Source organism: Somniosus microcephalus, chromosome 3 (assembly GCF_052327205.1).
Source record: "Somniosus microcephalus isolate GS21.2 chromosome 3, FLI_Smic_1.0, whole genome shotgun sequence".
NCBI classification, from domain to species: Eukaryota; Metazoa; Chordata; class Chondrichthyes; order Squaliformes; family Somniosidae; genus Somniosus; species Somniosus microcephalus.
In genome coordinates this window covers 56,644,957-56,663,705 of record NC_140989.1, presented here as the reverse complement: position 1 = coordinate 56,663,705, position 18,749 = coordinate 56,644,957, and the positions used below count along the sequence as shown (strand labels likewise).

The window sequence follows — 18,749 nt, the reverse complement described above, 5'->3', positions numbered from 1 at the left end:
ATACATGAATCTCTCTATCCTTTGTCAATAACATTGACTGGGAAACAGGAGGTGTGTTCCTGTGAGTAGGTTTGGCCATGTCATTTCTTCCTCCTTCCTCTAGTGAGCCATCTTATGAACCTGCCGGAAACTCTCAAAACCAATTAGGATAGCTAAAATTAGGATTCAAATGCCTGAACCTCTGGGAGATAAACAGCAACACTTCTGAATCTACAAGGCTGTTCCTACAATTATTTTTACTTAAGCTCATAATAGCCTTTATATTACCAGGTGATAGCAAATGGAAGGGATTGTTGGGGGGCATATAATATAAGAGGCTGTATATATTCATTGCTTCAACTGTACTTTTGTGCATTTCCCAATGACCAACTCAAAATTACTATCAGTAGAGCCCTAGGAGTAGGTTTCACGGCCCACCCCTATGGAAGCTAGAGGGTACTATAGCTTGAGATCTATACTAAATTTGCCCTTCACAACACTGAACTTATACCCTCTTATCCCACTGCCTTAACATATCTGAAACATTGGGCTGGATTTTACCAGCCCTGAGGAGGCGGGACTACTGGCAAAATGGGAAAAATTGGGAGCGGGTCCCAACCTGCCTCCGAACCATCTTTCCGGGAGGCGGGTCCCCAACTCGCGCAGGGACCCATCTCCTCGAGGCGGGAAGAGGATTAGAGCCAATTAACTGCCTGTTAACAGGTAGTTAACAAGCAGTTTTAAGGCTTTTCCCTATTTTACCCCTGCAAATGCAGGCTTCCCAACGGTTGCGAACCTCACCAGGGTCAGCGAGGCGAGCAGTGGGTCTGCGGGGGTGAGAGGGGTCTAAATGTCCACCGTAGAGGTGAGTGATGAGTGCAAGTGTGGACAGGTAAATATGAGAGGTGAGTGTAAAGTGTTGGAAAAAGTTTCCTTACCTTTCTTTCTTTCTGCAGGCTTCAACCCTTGGGAGGTGCCTCATCTCAACGGCAGAGATGACAGAATGGTTGCTGCATTCTCAGATGCAGCAGCCATCTGCTTTCTGCTGAGGAGAGAGATCTTGGTGAGCCTTCTGTGCAAGGGTTCACATTAGAACAGAGATTGTCAGTGCTTGACAGCTTCTCAAAGCTGTCAAACGCTGACAATTAATCTGTCAAAACATTTTTGACAGATGAAATGTCATACGCTGATGTCCTCTGTCACCGGCTTTCCCTTAATTGGCCGGTAAGCCCGCAGGGCGGGCTTAACAAGGTCAATCAAGGGAAAATAGCATGGGTTGGTCAGACGTCATTGAGGGCAGGACTGAAACCCAAAAACCAGTAGTCGCGCCTCCAACGCGCCTCATTGACAAAATCCAGCCCTACTTTTCCTAGCATTTTTTACTTTGTAAAGTCCCCTGTAAGATGTCCCTTGGAGGCTGATGGGGCCCCAGGTTATCAAGTTGTTCCTTAAAGCTCTTCGCTCTGACCTTGCAGCTCAGACTCGCTGCTGTCTTCTGCATTGCCTCTAGGACCTGGATGGCCCCTAATGTCACAGTCATCAGAATTATGCAAAGTATTACAAGTAAAGCCTGAACAGGGCAATATACAGCTTCCGCATGATTGCTGGAGATTTGGCAATATAACCCAGCATCCAATTTATTATAGTTATATAAGTTACAACATGGAAGCATTCAGCCCAACCAATCCACATCGGTGTTTATCCTCCACATGAGCAAATAGTTCGAATCACATTTACCCACCCTGTTCCCATATTCCTTCAAACCCTTTTCCTTCATCCTTCATCTCAATTTTCTTTGTTTATTACCACCTCACACTGTTTAGACATAGTCAAACTTCTTTTGCCATTGAGCAACCCAGCTACAAACCTCATTGCGCTTTCTTCATAACATCTTGGCTGCCTCCTTTGAATCCATAGTCCACTCAACTTGATGCCCCTGCACATTTAACTAGTATGATGCTGTGATTCTTATTTATTTACATACACCAGAAACATGGGGCGGGTTACAACACAAATTGCAGAGTCTCCCCCCAGCCCACACCGCTTCCCAATTCAATACTTTGCATTATCGTGACCCCCCTCCCCTTATTGCTACCTTTAGCATTCTTTCCATTCACCAGTTGTTAATTTGTGCCTCGGTCTTATCCTTGGTAATCAATGACCTTGATTAGTAAAGGAGTATCTCATGAGATATTTTATGAAAAATCTATTGGAATTTTAGATGCAATACTTCATATTGCCTCTCTCTTCAAACCCCCCCCTCCCCCATCCCACCCCCCTCAATCAATTTGGCACAATATCTCCTAAAAAAAAAACAACATCTGCTCTTTCTAAATCCATGTTGGCTGTCATTTATTTAGTTATTAACAATACATTAGTCTTCTGTTTTGTTTCTGATTATTTGATTCCATTAATTTTCCAATTACTGAGGTCAGGTTCTTGAGTCTGTAGCTGCCAGCTGTGGCTCTTTCACCATTCTTGAATAAAGTCACTACATGTGCCTATTCATAGTCTCTCGGAACCTCCCCAATGTTCATTGACCCCCTCAAAATGATTGTCGGTGCTACACAAATCCTCCTTATTTCTTGAAATGCCCTGCAGTATAGTTTTCAGACCCTTCAGCCTATCTAGAACTAATTCACTAATGTTGAAGTACCTGCACACACGTGTGTTTGATTTTATATTGCTAGTGTCCTCTCTGATAAATGCTTTTAACAAGTTGCTGGCTACTAGAAGTTGTATGAAAGCTGCCTGGTGATAGGTCTTCTTCGATCTTCCCTTTTGCTGTGGGCTTTACTACATACCTCCCCATAGTTGCACCAGAAAAATACTCCTGAAATTCTAGAAAATTCATCTGACTCCATGGTTTGGCAACTTGGTTTTTGAATTATCAGGAATGTATATGCAGTTTAATTGCATTAGTAGTGGTAAATAATATTGGAGGCCTAGGTGTCCTTTGAGGGAGCTGTATATACTTTTGCTTCTACCTTTCCTTCATTTTTGTTATAAAAATACTATTTAATGGTCAAAGGTTCAACTGCACTTTTAATAAATGTAACAATTTCATTATTTATGGAGGGTGTGCTTTTTCTAAATGTACAGTATTGCAACAGAAAATTTTATAAACTGAACCTATGGGGTCAATTTGAACTGTTCCTGTCAGGCAGGAAACAGACGGCAGTGGGTCGGTTGGCCACCCATTTTTACAACCTGCCCGATGTTCCTTCCCATAGATAACAGCTCCTGATGGGTATTCACAGTGTGTCTTTCCATAGGGTGTTAAGTTTTGACCATTTCAATCAGGTTGTTTTGGAGAGGCAGAGAGTGAAGAGGAGGCAAAAAGGTCAACTGTCCACGAGCAAACCTTTCTTGCTTCATCCAAGAGTCCTCCTTGTGGGTTAACAACAGAGATGTGTGTGTGTGTCTGTGTATGTGAAGAGGTCTATAGCTGCAGTGAATTCAACTCACAACCAAGGGTAACTCCAGAAAAGAGGAGAGGCATAAGCCCATAATGACTGTTCTACTGTAAACGGTGCTTTGGACAGATTACTGCTGTAAGCAGGTTTTCTTTTGATACACTCACACTATGTTCTTAGTGGGACATGTGGTTAAGTTATTGTATTGTATTTTTGTTTTAAGTAAGAAAAATCAAGTTTACTATACAGAAATGTTGTATGTCAATCAATCCGATTGTTCTGAAATATTTGTTTTTGTCATTGTCTGAGCGTGTTTAATTTTTTTCCTTCCTCCCCAGTAATCTTTTTATTCTCTAATTCAAATTCTTGCCATCTTTACCTTTTAATGTGATTTCTTCCTGATTTACACACCTGACGACTACTAATCCTGCAGGGGGGGACCTTTACTCCTTCACTATGCTCTATAATAAAATGGTTCCAGGTGTGGGTTATCAGACCAAAAACATGAGTAATTGCAACCTTCAGTTCCATTATATGATTAGTTGGTTGGGATTTGGTATCTAAGTACTGCAGCTTTTAACTCCCACTTTTTAAAAAAAAATCTACTATATATATTGATTTCCTTGCAGCATTATCCTTTAGAAGGTAAGCTAATCAGAAAAGTACAAAAAATGCAACAAAGTGCTGAAAGAGTAGGCCTTAGCCAAAGAGAGAGTATTTAGAGTGTGCCTTTAGTAAAATGTTACATAAGTTTATTTTTAGAAAACTATGCAACTGTAATTTTTGTGTTTTGTAAATGGTGTTGGGTAGTTCTGACTATTTAAACATCTGAGAGCAGCACGGTGGCAGAGTGCATCAGAGGGGGAAGCTACATCACCACAGACTGGAGGGATGCAGCTTCTATTTTCCCTGCTACACCAGTGAGATCCTGATCTTAGCCATGTCACGGGTTGGAGACTTGGCCCTCTGCTTGGCTCCTCCCCAGGGAGCGAGGGAAAATATGAGGGACAGTTGCTGACTGGCTGCTGCCACATGCATTCTCCTAGCTGGTGGAAAAGTAGCATCAGCGGAGGACTGGAGTCACCCTCTTGGCCACATGGCCCACCAAGAACCACGTAGGGAGAAAAATAAAGATGGTTCATCCCCTCTCCCACCACCAAAAGAAAACTTTAAAAGAATCTCATCAGTTTTTTGCACTGATCCACCTTTCATATTTATTATTAATTATTTTGTAAATTATTTTGTCTTGGTGGTCTTGGGAATTCCATTGGGTTCTTTACAAACATTTTATATCTTACGTGGAGAAATGAAAGTTGCTGCACTCATGGAATCTATTTCATTAAGTAATTAGAACATACTAATGTACTAATACTAATGTGCCACTAGAATATTTTGTAAACTTCCGACTGGGGGCAAAAAAAAATCACAGATTGACTTGAACCAAGCTTTGAAGACCTGACAACCAATAACACGGCCTTTTAACGTTGCGTTTTTAAAACAGCCTTGTAATTAACTAACTTTCTACATGGTGCTACCCCATTAAGTTACAAGTCCTTTGGCTGCACCACTTACGGTTTTGGTGACTTTTAATCATGTGATCCGAATCCAGTGCATGGTAAAACTCATAAACTGAACGTCCGATCAGTTCTTCTGGACAGTATCCCATCAGTGCTGCAATTCTGATAAAACAAATGTTAAATTATCACAGTTCGTACACAAAGATTTCATCTAGCCCCAAAAAAATGCTATATATTTTGTTTGTAAAACACAGTAAAACATAATTAAATATTTGAAAGAAAACGTAAAGGGAATATGAAGGAGAAAGCGGAGAAGGAGATTTTAAAAGTACTGTTCAGACAAACCATTTTAATGGGGAAGGAATATTTTAAATGAACAAAAGCAAATGTACATCAACTTTAGGAGAAAACGCAGCTTTTAACTTAGTTGTGTTTTATAATTGTATACATAGAAATGTTAGCCTTGTAATTAGCTAACTTTCTACTGTATATGGTGCTACCACATTAAGTGACAAATCCTGTGGATGCACCACTTATGGTTTTGGTGTCTTTTAATCATGTGATCTGTATCCAGTGCATGGTAAAACTCATAAACTCAACGTCCGATCAGCAGGGAGGAATAAACAGGATTGAGGTGCTGAAGAATTAACTATTAGTGTGCAGTACTCTGGAAGGGCTGGAAACCAATTTTTAACATGTGATTTTACGCTAGGCAGCTGGACAGAAAAAGGTCAGTACCACAAGGCACGAATCATATCCTGCACGTTTCCAAGTCATAAGATCTACCCGATATTTATTAATCGTAAACCTGGTTTAAAACTTCCCCTTGTGATTGGCTGAAACCTGGTATCAGCCTCTATAATGGAAACTACAGCCTGCCAGTATCTGGGAGCAAAGGTCAGCACAGAACTGGGTAAAAAAGGTTTTTGGAGACACTTGGCGAGCTCCACTACCACATACATGAGGTGTCATTCTCTGAAAAATTACCAATTTTCATTTTGCAATGCAATCCCAATGGTAATTGTTGCTGAGGAGCTGGTGATATATAGGGGTCGATTTTCCTGGAGCCGTCAGGTGGGGTTTCAAGCATGTGGGGGGGGAAAATCCCGAATTCGGGGGTCCCGACACTATCCCGCCCAAAACCCCGCCCCACGTAAATTTCAGGGGCGGCGGGTACCCGCCCCGCACTGAGACGTGCCGAAACCAGGCGGGAAGGGATTAGTGCCAATTAACTACCTGGCAGTTTTTAGCCTAATCCCTATTTTGAGGGGTTTCATGTGGGATTCCCGACGGCTCCAAACCATGCCAGGTTAGAGCAGGCGGGCCGTCGGGTTGAAGGACTTGGAGGGGTCGCGATGTCGGTGCTCAGGTGAGTGATGGGTGCATGAGTGCAAAGGTAAGTGTGTTTGGTGTGTCTAAAGTGCGTAAAGAACTTTTACTTACCTTAACAGCCTTTCTTCCTGTAGCCGTCGGGAGCGCATCACTCAGCCGGCAGTTAAAGCTGAACGGCTGCGATCTGTGAAAAGTGACAGCCTTCAGCTTTGAGTGTCGGTGAGAGTTCTAATTGAGTCTGTGCAGAAGGACTCAGCTTAGAACTCAGACTGTCAGTGTTTCACAGCTTCAAACAGCTGTGAAACACTAATATTTAATCTGTCAAGAACTCTTGACAGATGAAATTGCAGTCTGTGACGTCACCTGTTGCTGGGTAGCCCTTAATTGGCCTGCTGAGCCCGCTGGGCGGGCTCAACAAGGCCAATCAAGGGAAAATCACGCAGATTGGCCGGACGTCGAAGTAAGCGGGTCTAAAACCTGAAAGTAGTAGTCCCGCCTTCTTCCCGACAGCTTCGGGAAAATCGACCCCATAGAATCTGTTCTTATGGTCCCCAGTTGCTTTCTGTGATTTTTAAAAAAACTAAATCAGTCCAAAAGTATAACACAAATGCTGGTCGCTGTTTGGTCACTGTCAAGGCACTTTTATATTTGGCCTGGGTTTTGGGCGAAAAATTACCTCTATGAATTATTCTCCTAAGCTTATACTAGCCCCTGCCTCTGCTTTCCAATTTGGCCTATAAAACAGAGGAGCAGTAAAGTAGTATAGATTCGTCTTCAATTTAAACAAAATCAAAAGTGCGGTATAGGAATAGATTCGGAGCCCCCTGAGCTGCATCATACATGTTTGTGGAGTTATGCAATTTCTTACATCATGACACAAGCACCAGTTGAGAAGGCCAATTGTGGGAAGTAGAAGTGGGAAAAAATATCTGTAGAGCCAGGAAAAATTTGGGCTTCGTTGCTGTCAGTTGAACAAAGGTCAGTAAGTTTACTTTTGATAGTGCCATTGACTGTGCGGAATGCAAGTATTGGGAGTCAGTTGAACTACATTAATGTACGATAGCAAAATACTGCAGATGCTGGAAATCCGAAATAACAACAGAAAACGCTGGAAAAACTCAGCAGGCCAGGCAGCATCCGTGGAGAGAGAAACAGAGTTAACGTTTCAGGTCGAAGAAGCCCATCGGCGCAGGAGATGCCCCCCAAACAGGGTCTACAGACACAGGGTCAGCTACCTCAACATGTCTGAGCAGCAGTGCCAAAGGCGGCTCCAACTTTCGCGAGAGGTAGTGAGTGACATCTGCGCAATGCTGCAACAAAGTGAGAATGAAGGAGTGAGTGTAGAGATTCCATAGCATCGATACTTAGAAGGAGACAAAGATGGAGTGAGGTGGCAAGACCAAAGGCCCTCCCTGTGTGTTGTCAGTTGTTTGCAAAGCATCAGAATGATAGGGAGTGTGAGGGCTGCATAGTCCAATAGTTATGTGAATGTGACCATAGAGAGAAAGGGAATGGGTAAGGGTGCATGAATGTCAGTATCAAGTGGAATGTAGAGGAAGAGATTGCTGAAGCTGAGTGCTGGTGAGGAAAGGCAATGGGGATCAGATTGAGGGTGATGGGAAAATCATACTCACTTTTCCAGTGCAGAGAAGGTCATGAAATCTCTTGCGGCACTGAATCCAAGTTCTGCGGGTGACTCCCAAGGAGTTGACCTCCTCAGCCACCTGCATCCACACTGCCTTGGTCTGCTTGGGAGGCCTCTTCCTCCTTGTAGAAGGGAAGAGCACCTCCCTATTGGCTGCAGCCCCATCTACCAAAGCCTGCAAGGCCACCTTGTCAAAACAAGGAGCTGATCTGGGTCTCCTGCTGCTCATGGTGCCTCCAGATCCCTCTCACTCCACAGTCAAAAAGCTTGGCAGTCTGCAGAAGAAGCATAGCTTGCTGTAGACCTTAAATGCAGCAGCAATGATGATGTTATCGGAGGCAACTTTCAGTCAGGAGGAACTCATTTGCCAAGGGTTCCCGCACGTTGGAAATCAATTGGACAATTAAGTTAAAATTGCATCAATCTCCCACATCCAGTTAGATTCGTGTGGATAACACGAAATGCGGATTACACGACACCAACCCGCATCCAAATGAAAATCCAGCCCATTGCCTCTATTTATGAAGCCCAGTATCCAGTGGCTTTTTTAACCACTTTCTCAACCTGCCCTGCCACCTTCAACAATTTGTGCACATATACCTCCAGGTCTCTCTGTTCATGCATCCCCTTTAGGATTGTACCCTTTAGTTTATATTGCCTCTCCTTGTTCTTCCTACCAAAATGTAACAGGAACAGGAAGGCAGATTATTATCTGAATGGCAATAGATTGGGAGAAGGGGAAGTGCAACAAGACCTGGGTGTCCTTGTGCACCAGTCGCTAAAGGTAAGCATGCAGGTGCAGCAGGCGGTTAAGAAGGCAAATGGTATGTTGGCCTTCGTAGCAAGAGGGTTCGAGTACAGGAACAAGGATGTCTTGCTGCAGTTGTACAGGGCCTTGGTGAGACCACACCTTGAGTATTGTGTGCAGTTTTGGTCGCCTTATCTGAGGAAGGACGTTCTTGCCATGGAGGGAGTGCAGCGAAGATTCACCAGGCTGATACCTGGGATGGCAGGAATGACGTATGAGGAGAGATTGTGTCGATTGGGCTTGTACTCGCTGAAGTATAAAAGATCTCATTGAAACTTATAAAATTCTAACAGGACTAGACAGACTAGATGCAGGAAGGATGTTCCTGATGGTTGGGGAGTCCAGAACCAGGGGTCACAGTCTAAGGATAAGGGGTAAGCCATTTAGGACAGAGATGAGGAGGAATTTCTTCACCCAGAGAGTGGTAAACCTGTGGAATTCTCTACCACAGAAGGCAGTGGAGGCCAATTCATTAAATATATTCAAGAAGGAGTTGGATATATTTCTTAAGGCTAAAGGGATCAAGGGATATGGGGAGAAGACAGGGACAGGGTACTGAATTTGGATGATCAGCCATGATCTCGTTGAATGGTGGAGCAGGCTCGAGGGCCCGAATGGCCTAATCCTGCTCCTATCTTCTATGTATCTATGTAATACTTTGCACTCTTCCTAAAGTGCCCAAAACAGACCAAGGTGTTTCTCTACAGATGCTGCCTGGCCTGCTGAGTATTTCCAGCATTTTCTGTTTTTATTTCAGATTTACAGTGTCTGCAGTATTTTGCTTATGTAACCTGTATCCTTTACTAAAACCTAATTTTACACTCAGTTGGGCTCACAGCATCTGTTTGTGAATCAGTGTCTATTGATGCTCTATCGATGGTCACTGCCATCCAATCTTATCTGATGCTAAAATGTGTTCTCGAAGATGAAGTTTCCAATAACCTAGTCAGGTCAAAATATACCGATGTTTAGACACTCTTGAACTGTAGAGTGCAAGTAGCTAGGTTCTATCGGAATGATTTTTTTGAAAACAAAATTAGTGCTTTAACTGTCAACTTATGTGCTGTTCACGTTAGTCAGATACTGGTTTACATATATTTTGCTATTTAAAATTAAATGTAAATGTTGAAGTTAATAAAATTATCAAGTATTTGCTTTTCGAGAACTGTTACATTTCAATTTTAAAAATCCCCCTCGCTTTTTAGGTTCTTAGTTTCAATTTCCAGACATGATGCCAGTCTTCTGTCAATGCAGTTGTGTATTGACCTGCTAATAGATGCCCAAAACAGACCTAGGTTGATCTGCTCTAATTTTATTTCAGGCCAGCATTGATGTGTGTCTCTCATGGCACACATATGGCTGAGAACTCACCAATGTGAGCAGCCCCATTCAGAAACCTGCCATAATACAGCTGCACAAGGCAACGGAGTAAAACAGTGCACTGATGTTCAAGGTGCTTTCCTTAGATAGGATATGAGTTTGTATCCACTGTGCTCATTCTGAGATTTCCTCCTCTTCATCAGGGCATCAAGTTGAAAGGCCCCAAATGGAAATCGGGTGCCTTGAACATAGGCAAAACGCAACCTTAAACCATGGTACTACTGTGTATCTCTGGCCTGGCATTCCAGAAACCCTGGGAGATGGCAGCTTGGTCAGGCATGATGCTTGGGATAAGGAAGAGGGGAAAGAGGCCTAAACAGGAGTGGGAAATAGTCAAAATGGTAAAAAGCACTTTTTTAAGAAAAACACTCCTAAAACTAGAGTGAAATGAAAAGTGTCAAAGTTCAATGAAGAAAGAAAAAATATATTGATATATAAACAAGAAACACTGAAGCTTTATTTCGAGTCTTACAACTTAAATGTTACCAGCACAAATCTCTGACTGGATTAAATTGTTATGTTATGCTGCTTTCATACTGACAGTGAAACAGTGTGATCTGAAATCATAAGATGCCTTGATCCAGGTCACAAGCCTCTTACTTAAACACCGATGTTTAATATCAGGCTGAATAGTTCCTCTGACATTGTAAAAGTGTGCTGTTTACTGGGAATAGTCTGGCTCTAAGCTGGTGTATTAAATGTGATTTGGGTCATTGACATGAATCAAGACCTTGGCTGATTAGGTTTAGCTTTCTTTAAGGGAACATTGGGCCATAATTTGCTGTAGCAGGGCATCTAATGGTGTCTGCCATTAGTTAAACTTGCATGTATAGGTTTTAAATTGCCTGGCAAGTTGCTAAAAGTGCGAGCTGATAATGGGACAGTGAGGGAAACAGGGCATCTGGGACCACAGTGGACATGGTAAGCAATTGTGTATCTCCTTAACCAATCTGATTGAAGGATTGTGAAATTAACCCAGATTGAGGAGGAAGTGTAAATTAGAGAGGGTGAATTCAATGTCAAATCAGGTACAGAAACAGAAATAATGGCCAGAATTTTCCGGGATGTCAGTGGGCGAGAAAGGGTTTTTTTTGACAACGGGTCGGGAACCTGCTGCAACGCACCTTTCCCAATGTCGGGTCTGTCAGTGCTGAGCAGACCTGACAGGCAGTGGTGGGTGACCGAATTAAACTAATTATAATGTATTTACCAGACCCTTAACAGGCTTTTTTACCTTACTTTTTAACTTTAACTTCATGGCCACGGGAACTACGCTGTTCGGTGACCACATCTGTCAACCTGAGGCGGAAGTTCAGTGGCCATTGCTCCAGCTGATTACTTGACAACTTCAAGTGTACAGTAAAAGCTCCCACCTGACAGAGATTACTTTCCTCAGCCACAAGCTGTTCCTCACTGCATTTCCACAACAGATTCAGCATGCTGCAAGTCTTTCCACAAGTCTCCATCTAGTCTCACCTCATTACCTCGCTCACCATTGACAGATTGCTTCTGTCATCTGTACTTGACCTGCCATCTATTCCATCAGCATGAGTACCATTTATACTGTCTCACTTTGGCTGTCAGAATCGGACCACAATGAGCTGCAGTACCAGGCACACCAACATCACCAACAACAGCACCAACCTTCTTCGCAATCACCTGATGCTGCACAGGACAGAGGGCATCAGCACCTGAGCACATTGCTGCCCGGGATGGCCTCATCATGGCCAGATTTACTTAACTTTATGCTGTACACCCTGGTTGCCGCATGATGCACCAGGTTGGCACCACCCCACACCAACACCATAAAGCATCCCTACAATGACCAAGCCATTCCTTTCACACTCATCAGCATTGCAGGGGGTACCGTTATGTCTCACCATTCACTGCAACTCACTAAGCCACTTCCAAAGGTGCACATAAATCTGTCCAAAAACGCAAAGTGTTGATAATAAAGATTTCAATGATTGACAGCACATTAATAGAAACTTTACATAAACATTGGATAAAACACCCAAGTGGCTACCTTTGTGTGTTAGTTGGTATGATTGCACTAGGACGAGGGTGAGTATGAGGGGTGGCGAGTGAAATGGGAATGTGGTAATGTAGATAGAGATGGATGGGTGGAGGTGCAAGGTAATTTGGTGTGAGTAAGGATGTGCAGGAGTAGGGTAGGGAAGGCAGAGTGATGGGGATGTGATGAGAGGCACAGCAGGATGAGGTTGAGTATGGCTTTGTACTAACATTTTATGATCTAATGAGATCATTGAAACATTTGTGCCACTGCACCCAGGTCCTCCTGACCACATCCCTGCTTTGTGCCCTCCTGTGCAACTAGGCTATTTTCATCTCCTGGAGAGGTGTGTTCCGCCCATCGGAAGGGAAGAGGACTACCCTGTGTGCTCTGACTCCCTCCATAAGCATATTGTATTAAGAGAGAGAAAAATGAGACAGAAAGGAAAAATAAATGTTTTAATTTATTTACATTTTTAATATCTCCAACAATTGTAACCTGAAGGAATGAGACACCACACTTACAATAGTTAATATGTCAGTGTCAGAGAGGTTGATTGGCAGTAACACTTATCACATTGTTAAAAGGTCACTCAGAGTGAAATGAACAAGACTTAACTTTCTGTGGCCAGTTCAGTTCGTATCTACCGCGCAAGTTTTTTAAAATTCGCTATTGGGATGTGGGCGTTGCTGGCAAGGCCAGCATTTATTGCCCATCCCTAGTTGCCCTTGAGAAGGTGATGGTGAGCCGCCGCCTTGAACCGCTGCAGTCCGTATGGTGAAGGTACTGTTAGGGAGGGAGTGCCAGGATTTTGCCCCAGCGACGATGAAGGATCGGCAATAGTACAGGAACTTCACAACGTTCAATACATTTCAATGGTGAGGAAGACAGCGAGATGCTATTTTCGCGAAACTAAGCGCACCTCTGCCCTCACCTGAAGTTGCTGTAGCATTTGCGCATAAATAACACAAGCTCAATTAGGCTCACTGTTTTTGACAGCAAAATCTGGGCCATTGACCTATGTCAGTTATTACAATGCTGTTTTATACAGATTGTTTCTGAAGTTGATATTTTATATTCTTTGTATAGTGCATTTAGCCAGCATCTTCAAATGCCATATCCTACCAACTGCACCACTGGCCTCCGCCACTGCTCAATTCACCACATCCCTATCACTCACCTACCAACAATATCCATCAATCAGGACTTATACCTAACATTCATAGCTTCACCTCACCCTCACACACACAGTACTGCTGCAAGCCTCACGTCCACATCTCACAACTTGCACACACTGTCAGCTATTCAACCATGATAGTCACATCACCCAAACAGATTACATGACACTCACTGACACACTTCCCTCTCTTGCAGGACGAGGTGACACACAACTGGAGGCAGCAGGAGCTAACCTTTGGGGGACAGTCGTGCCTGCATGTCCTAACCCCCATGGATGAGACGATGTTGGCCATTATTGGAACGGCCATTGCGGAGGCCGTGGCCAGCGACGGGGCTGAAACCATCGAAGTTGACGGTATCCTCATACCTAATCCCACTTCCTCCTCATCCCATAATCTCTCTCATTTGCTGGCGGCAGAGGGTGTAAGCATGCACCTTCTACTTTCCCCCGTCCCCTCACTACAACCTTACCCATGTGCCTTTCTCCTTTCAGATACCCAAGAACTGCAACCTGCCCGCGCAGTGGTGGAAGAGCAAGAAGACAGTGATGATGAAGACACACTACTCTATATCACACTTGCAGCCACCAGCTTAGATACTGACACTGCGTGTAATTTAGAAGACAGCATAGAGATGGGATCTGCACGTGGTGAGACACTGGGCATGAGTGGCTTGCAGCCAGAGCAGAAGGCAAGGATAGCACAGGCGCCAGCTCGCTGGAGGGCGAGGTCGCACATGAGTTCTACTGCAGAGGACTCAGATGAGGACTTCAATGAGGCAGGCTGCAGAAGAAGGCTGATGGGTTTGCACAATGAAATGCTTGGTGTATTGGGAAGCCTGCCAGAAAGCTTGCATGCAATGTCAAGGAGCATGGAGGAGTCTGGCGCCAACTTGACACAGGGCTTTGCGAAGAGCTTGGAGCCCATCCTTTCCAGTGTGGAAGTGGTGGCCAACTCCATTAGCACATTTGTGGACCCATCCATGATGTAGCGTCTGATGGCCAATGTCTCACCTTCCATTGCAACACAAGCAGCAGCCACCCAACGGCTGAGTGTTGCAGTGGAAGCTCAGACTGCTGTCATGCAAGGTCAGCTTGCTGCCATCATGGCTGTGCATTACAGTGTTCGGGGCTTGCAGGGCGTCACAGCAGTCCAGCAATCTGTCCTCCAATAGGTTACTAGGATTGCTGAAGCGCCACCCTGGGGAGTGGCAATGGCTCCATGGAGCACGAACCTGCTGTCCTCTCTAAGGATGACAGCATTCATCCTCCCACCCCTCCACTCTGCCAGTGCCTTTGCTGTTGCCTGTCAGCCAGCCAGCCAGGCCTCCTGCCACCCATGTCGAGATGGTGCAGTCCACAGCCGGGCCTTCTAGGCCCAAAGTTGATCGAGGTCATCATCCAAGGCCATCTGCAGTCTCTTCCAATGTAAGTCAGCAGCCTTCCACCAGAATGTTTATTTTGTCAGTGACGGAAGGTAAGGTGTGGGACTGTTGGTGAATGGGGAATTGAGGTTTACTGGTATCACACTGGTATCTGATGAGTTCTTCACAGACAGCCTGGGCAGAAATGGGTTGCCTAGGTTGCCTCCTCCCTTCCTCCTCTTCCTCAGCTGCTTGCCATATAGCTGGTGGCAAGGGCTGTGCCCTCATGATGGCAAGATTGTGCAGCATGCAGCAGACCACCACGAATCTTGACACCCGCTCTGCCGACTACTGCAGGGCTCCTCCAGAGCATTCCAGGCAGCGGAAGCTCATCCTAGGCCATCATTTAACTCACTTTGCTACTTTTCGGATGAAAAATGGGCACTGCAGAGCCCAACATGGCGTGTGCGCGCTCAGTCCACAGCAGAAGTGCGTGGCACGCCATATTGGTTAGGAAGCCTGCCTGAAACTGGCATTAGACCCATTGCTGATGTTAAATGCTGCTATGGAAGAAATTTCCCATATCACATTCATCCACTGCTGCAGTTTTTATGTGGCAAATTAATTTACCAGTTATCTGTTTAGATCAGAGTATAGCTTTATGAGCTTCTTAATAAAAAAAAACATTCTAAGTGAAATGAAGAACTCAAGGACATTTACTGATTTGACTTTATCATTTAAAATATTACTGTACCTCTCGTCACAGTAGGTAAATTTCATATCCATGCTGTGACGGCTCAGGAATGTCTTGCCGTCCAGTGGAACGTCAATGTTAGATGGATGTTGAATCGGCTCACACATCATGATCAAGCAAGTCAGAGGTGGCTCCTTGTACCCACAAAGTGTGTGAGCCTGGCAAGCATTGTATATTTTGATGTGACCCGTGCAGTGTAACACCTTAAAAAAAAATAGAAATTTTAGAACTGATTTGGATTTTTTTTTACCATAGTGTGTATTTTTGGCAGTATTTTGTCCCCTCTTCTGAAGTTATTAACTCCTTGTTAGAGAAACCATGGCCTAGAAATTTGGTAGTGTGGCGGTACCACCGGTTGTCCCTTACTAACTATGTACATAATTCACTTTAACCTAACTAGTTTGTATGTAACTTACCTGTTTGGGCCGTTGCCCCTTTAACTTACCTGTTGGGCCGTTGCCCCTTTAAGAGGCGACCTAACGCGCTGACGTCACGCATCACGTGAGGCACGGGCCCGGCTCGGCCTTCCATGGCGGCCGCCGGCACAGCCCGGCCTACCGCGACTTCGGCCGCATCGGCCAGCCGACATGAGCAACGCGATCTCCTGCAGCAAGCGCCGGCCCAGCTCGGCCTCCAGCTGCCGCTCCCACGCTCGCGACTTCGGCCTCAACGGCCAGCCTCAGTGCCGGGTAAACGTGCCGACATATCGGCGCGGGTCACGTGACCGCCCCAAGCACGGGCGAACGCGCTAATGTCACGACGCGGTCACGTGACACCCGAAGCACGGGAAAACACAGCCGAGTGTGATGACGTCATCACGCTCTCCACAGGACTGCGGACTCAGTCCTCGTGGCGTCCCCGCTGGGGAAAGACCTACTTCACGGTGCTCCTGCATCCAGCCGCCTTACCTGCGGTATTTCGTCTGTTCTTGTAAATAAACAACTTCTAGATTGTTCTCCTGAAGTCGAACTCGATTATTTAGTAGGCATTCGTCCAATACCTGCTGAGGTCAACCCAAATTCCTACAGTAGCATCCATTTTTGGGCATCTTACCCGCAGCGTGCTAACAACCCACGCTCAAATGTGGAGGTCAGAAGAGCATCGGATTTTGGTCCTCGGACCTCATTATCATTATCATTACCATTACCATTACCATGATCATGGTGCTGCGGTCGGAGCCTGCGCAGGTTGAAGCTCCAATTTCCAGGTAAGTGATTGGTTTGCATAGCTTGAGTCTGGAAAGCGGTCGAGAGTAAAGACAATCGGTGGGGGGGGGGGGGGGTGGTATGCATAGCTTGAGTCTGGAGAGCAGTCGAGAGTAAAGACAATCGGGTGGGGGTGTGGTTTGCATAGCTTGAGTCTGGAGAGCAGTCGAGGGCCAGGAAAGAAGATCGTGGGGTGGGGGGGGGCCTGCAGTATTGTAGGGTTGGCATTGCTGTCGCAGGGTGGGGGGGTGTTGTGGGAGTGAGGCTAGGAGGTATGGGGAGATCGGAGGAAGATCGGGGGGGCCTGTAGTATTGGGGGTTCGGCAGTGATGTCGGGGGGGGGGGGAGTGGGCTGGAAGATCGGGGGTCCTGCAATATTGTTAGGGGGGTCGGCGGTGATGTTGGGGAAGGCTAGGAGGTCAGGGCCAGGGTTGGAGGAAGATCGGGGTGGCTGCAGTATTGTTGGGGGGGGGGGTGGGTTGGCATTGCAGGAGGGGGAGGGGGCCTACTAGGTGGTCGGGGCGGGGCGGGGCGGAGGAACATCGGGTGGGGGGGGGTGCTGCAGTATTGTTGGGGGGTCGGCATTACTCTCGGTGGGGTCAAGGAGGTCGGGGCCAGGGTCGGGGGGGGGGGAGTTCTGGAGGTCGGAGTCATTTAATTCCGTGCTGTTTAGTGTTGGTTTTCCCAGAGGTAATCAGCGCTGGTGCTGGCTGCCTCATGCAAACCAAATTTGCAAGCGGGAGCAGAAGCAGGCGTTCGGCCCCTCATTTGAATATGTTAATGACCTAACGCCTGCTTCAGACATGGGTAAACGACACCTCTTGTTTGGCCCTTATCAAAATGGTGTCCACCGCGGCCCACACCAGAGTTGTGCGCGTGCAGCCCGGACGCCATTTTGGACTCAAAACTGCACCTGTAACACTGAAAAATCAGGCGCTATGGAGCCACATTTCTAGGCCAAGAGGTTTCTATGGAAGGATGCGCTAGATTGGTGGAATGACCATCCATTGGTGATTGTTTCCCTTGGTATCTTATCCTTTGGGCCGGATTTGCCGACCCCCACGGGTGTGTACCCATCGTAGGGGCCTCGCAAATGCCGGGTTTAGGCATGCGAAGCGCATGTGCTAAAACCCGGCACTTCCGATCTGTCAAGAATTCACTTAATAGATCATCCGCCTGCCCGGGCGAAGGGCCTCCCTGGGCACAGAGTTCTGCTTTCTGCACAACTTACGCCCACTGAAAACCTTTAAAAATCTTACGCCTGGTAAAAGCGGGCATAATGCTTGCATTTACCAGCATAAGAGTTTAAAAAAATAAAAAAAAATTCATTCATTTATAATTTAAAAATACGTTTAGAAAAGGTAAGTTCATTTATAGCCCTGTAAAAAACTTTCTTTTTTTCAAAAAATTTAATTTTTGTTTAAAATATTTAATTTAATATAATTAACTAATTTTAAATACGTGATTTAAAAAAAATGTATTTAATGTTTAACTTTTTTAAGTGATCCCCATTCATACTTTTGACAGATCCATGCATAGAGACCTGTCAAAGGTGTGAAGGGGGATTCCCTTCTTTGATTGGTTCCCCATGGCCCACGTGATCCCAGGGGCGCTTGCGAACCGCATGCGCCCCTGGGATTCCTGGGCCTCTGAGCATTTCGGAGAGCAGAGGCCCAGGATCGGAAGTCTCGGGACCGACGGAACCAGCAGGTAAGTTCGTAGATTTCTTCCGATCGGGGGCATCCGCCCGCACGAAGCCTCCGATCGGAAAATCCGGCCGAAATTATTTATGTATGAGCATTGACAGTGAGTGTCAGCAGCCTATTAGACGACAGTGGGCATCACAGCCAAGCCAATCCTATCCTTGCCCACTTTGACAGTAAGGCCACTTTCACCCAGATGTGATCAGCTGCCTCAGTGCACAGCTGGCATCCCTGGGTGAAGTTGCTGAATCATGAAGGAGTTTTTTTTGTTACAAATTTAAATAAAAATTAACTGATGGTGATAATTCTGAATTTTTAGGCATTGTCTTTATTATTTAGATACTAGAGTTGCATTAGAACCTAGAATTTCAACAATTCTTATTCATGTAACTTAATAGAGTAGTTCATTAACTGAATGCATTGGAAGGCATCAAAGCCAATAAATTAGTAAACAT

The 18,749-nt window shown here is 45.3% G+C and overlaps 1 protein-coding gene across 2 annotated transcripts in view; it reads right to left on the bottom strand.

Moving 5' to 3' along the window:
- epas1b (endothelial PAS domain protein 1b) overlaps positions 1 to 18,749 on the bottom strand; it is a 213,959-nt gene that overhangs the window by 52,929 nt on the left and 142,281 nt on the right. For both annotated transcript variants that reach the window (XM_085980527.1, XM_085980526.1), the window contains exons 6-7: positions 15,387 to 15,589; positions 4,968 to 5,074 (exon numbers count right to left, since the gene is read on the bottom strand). In XM_085980527.1, coding sequence (XP_085836653.1) covers positions 4,968 to 5,074; positions 15,387 to 15,589 — 310 coding nt within the window. The remainder of the gene's footprint in view (positions 1 to 4,967; positions 5,075 to 15,386; positions 15,590 to 18,749) is intronic.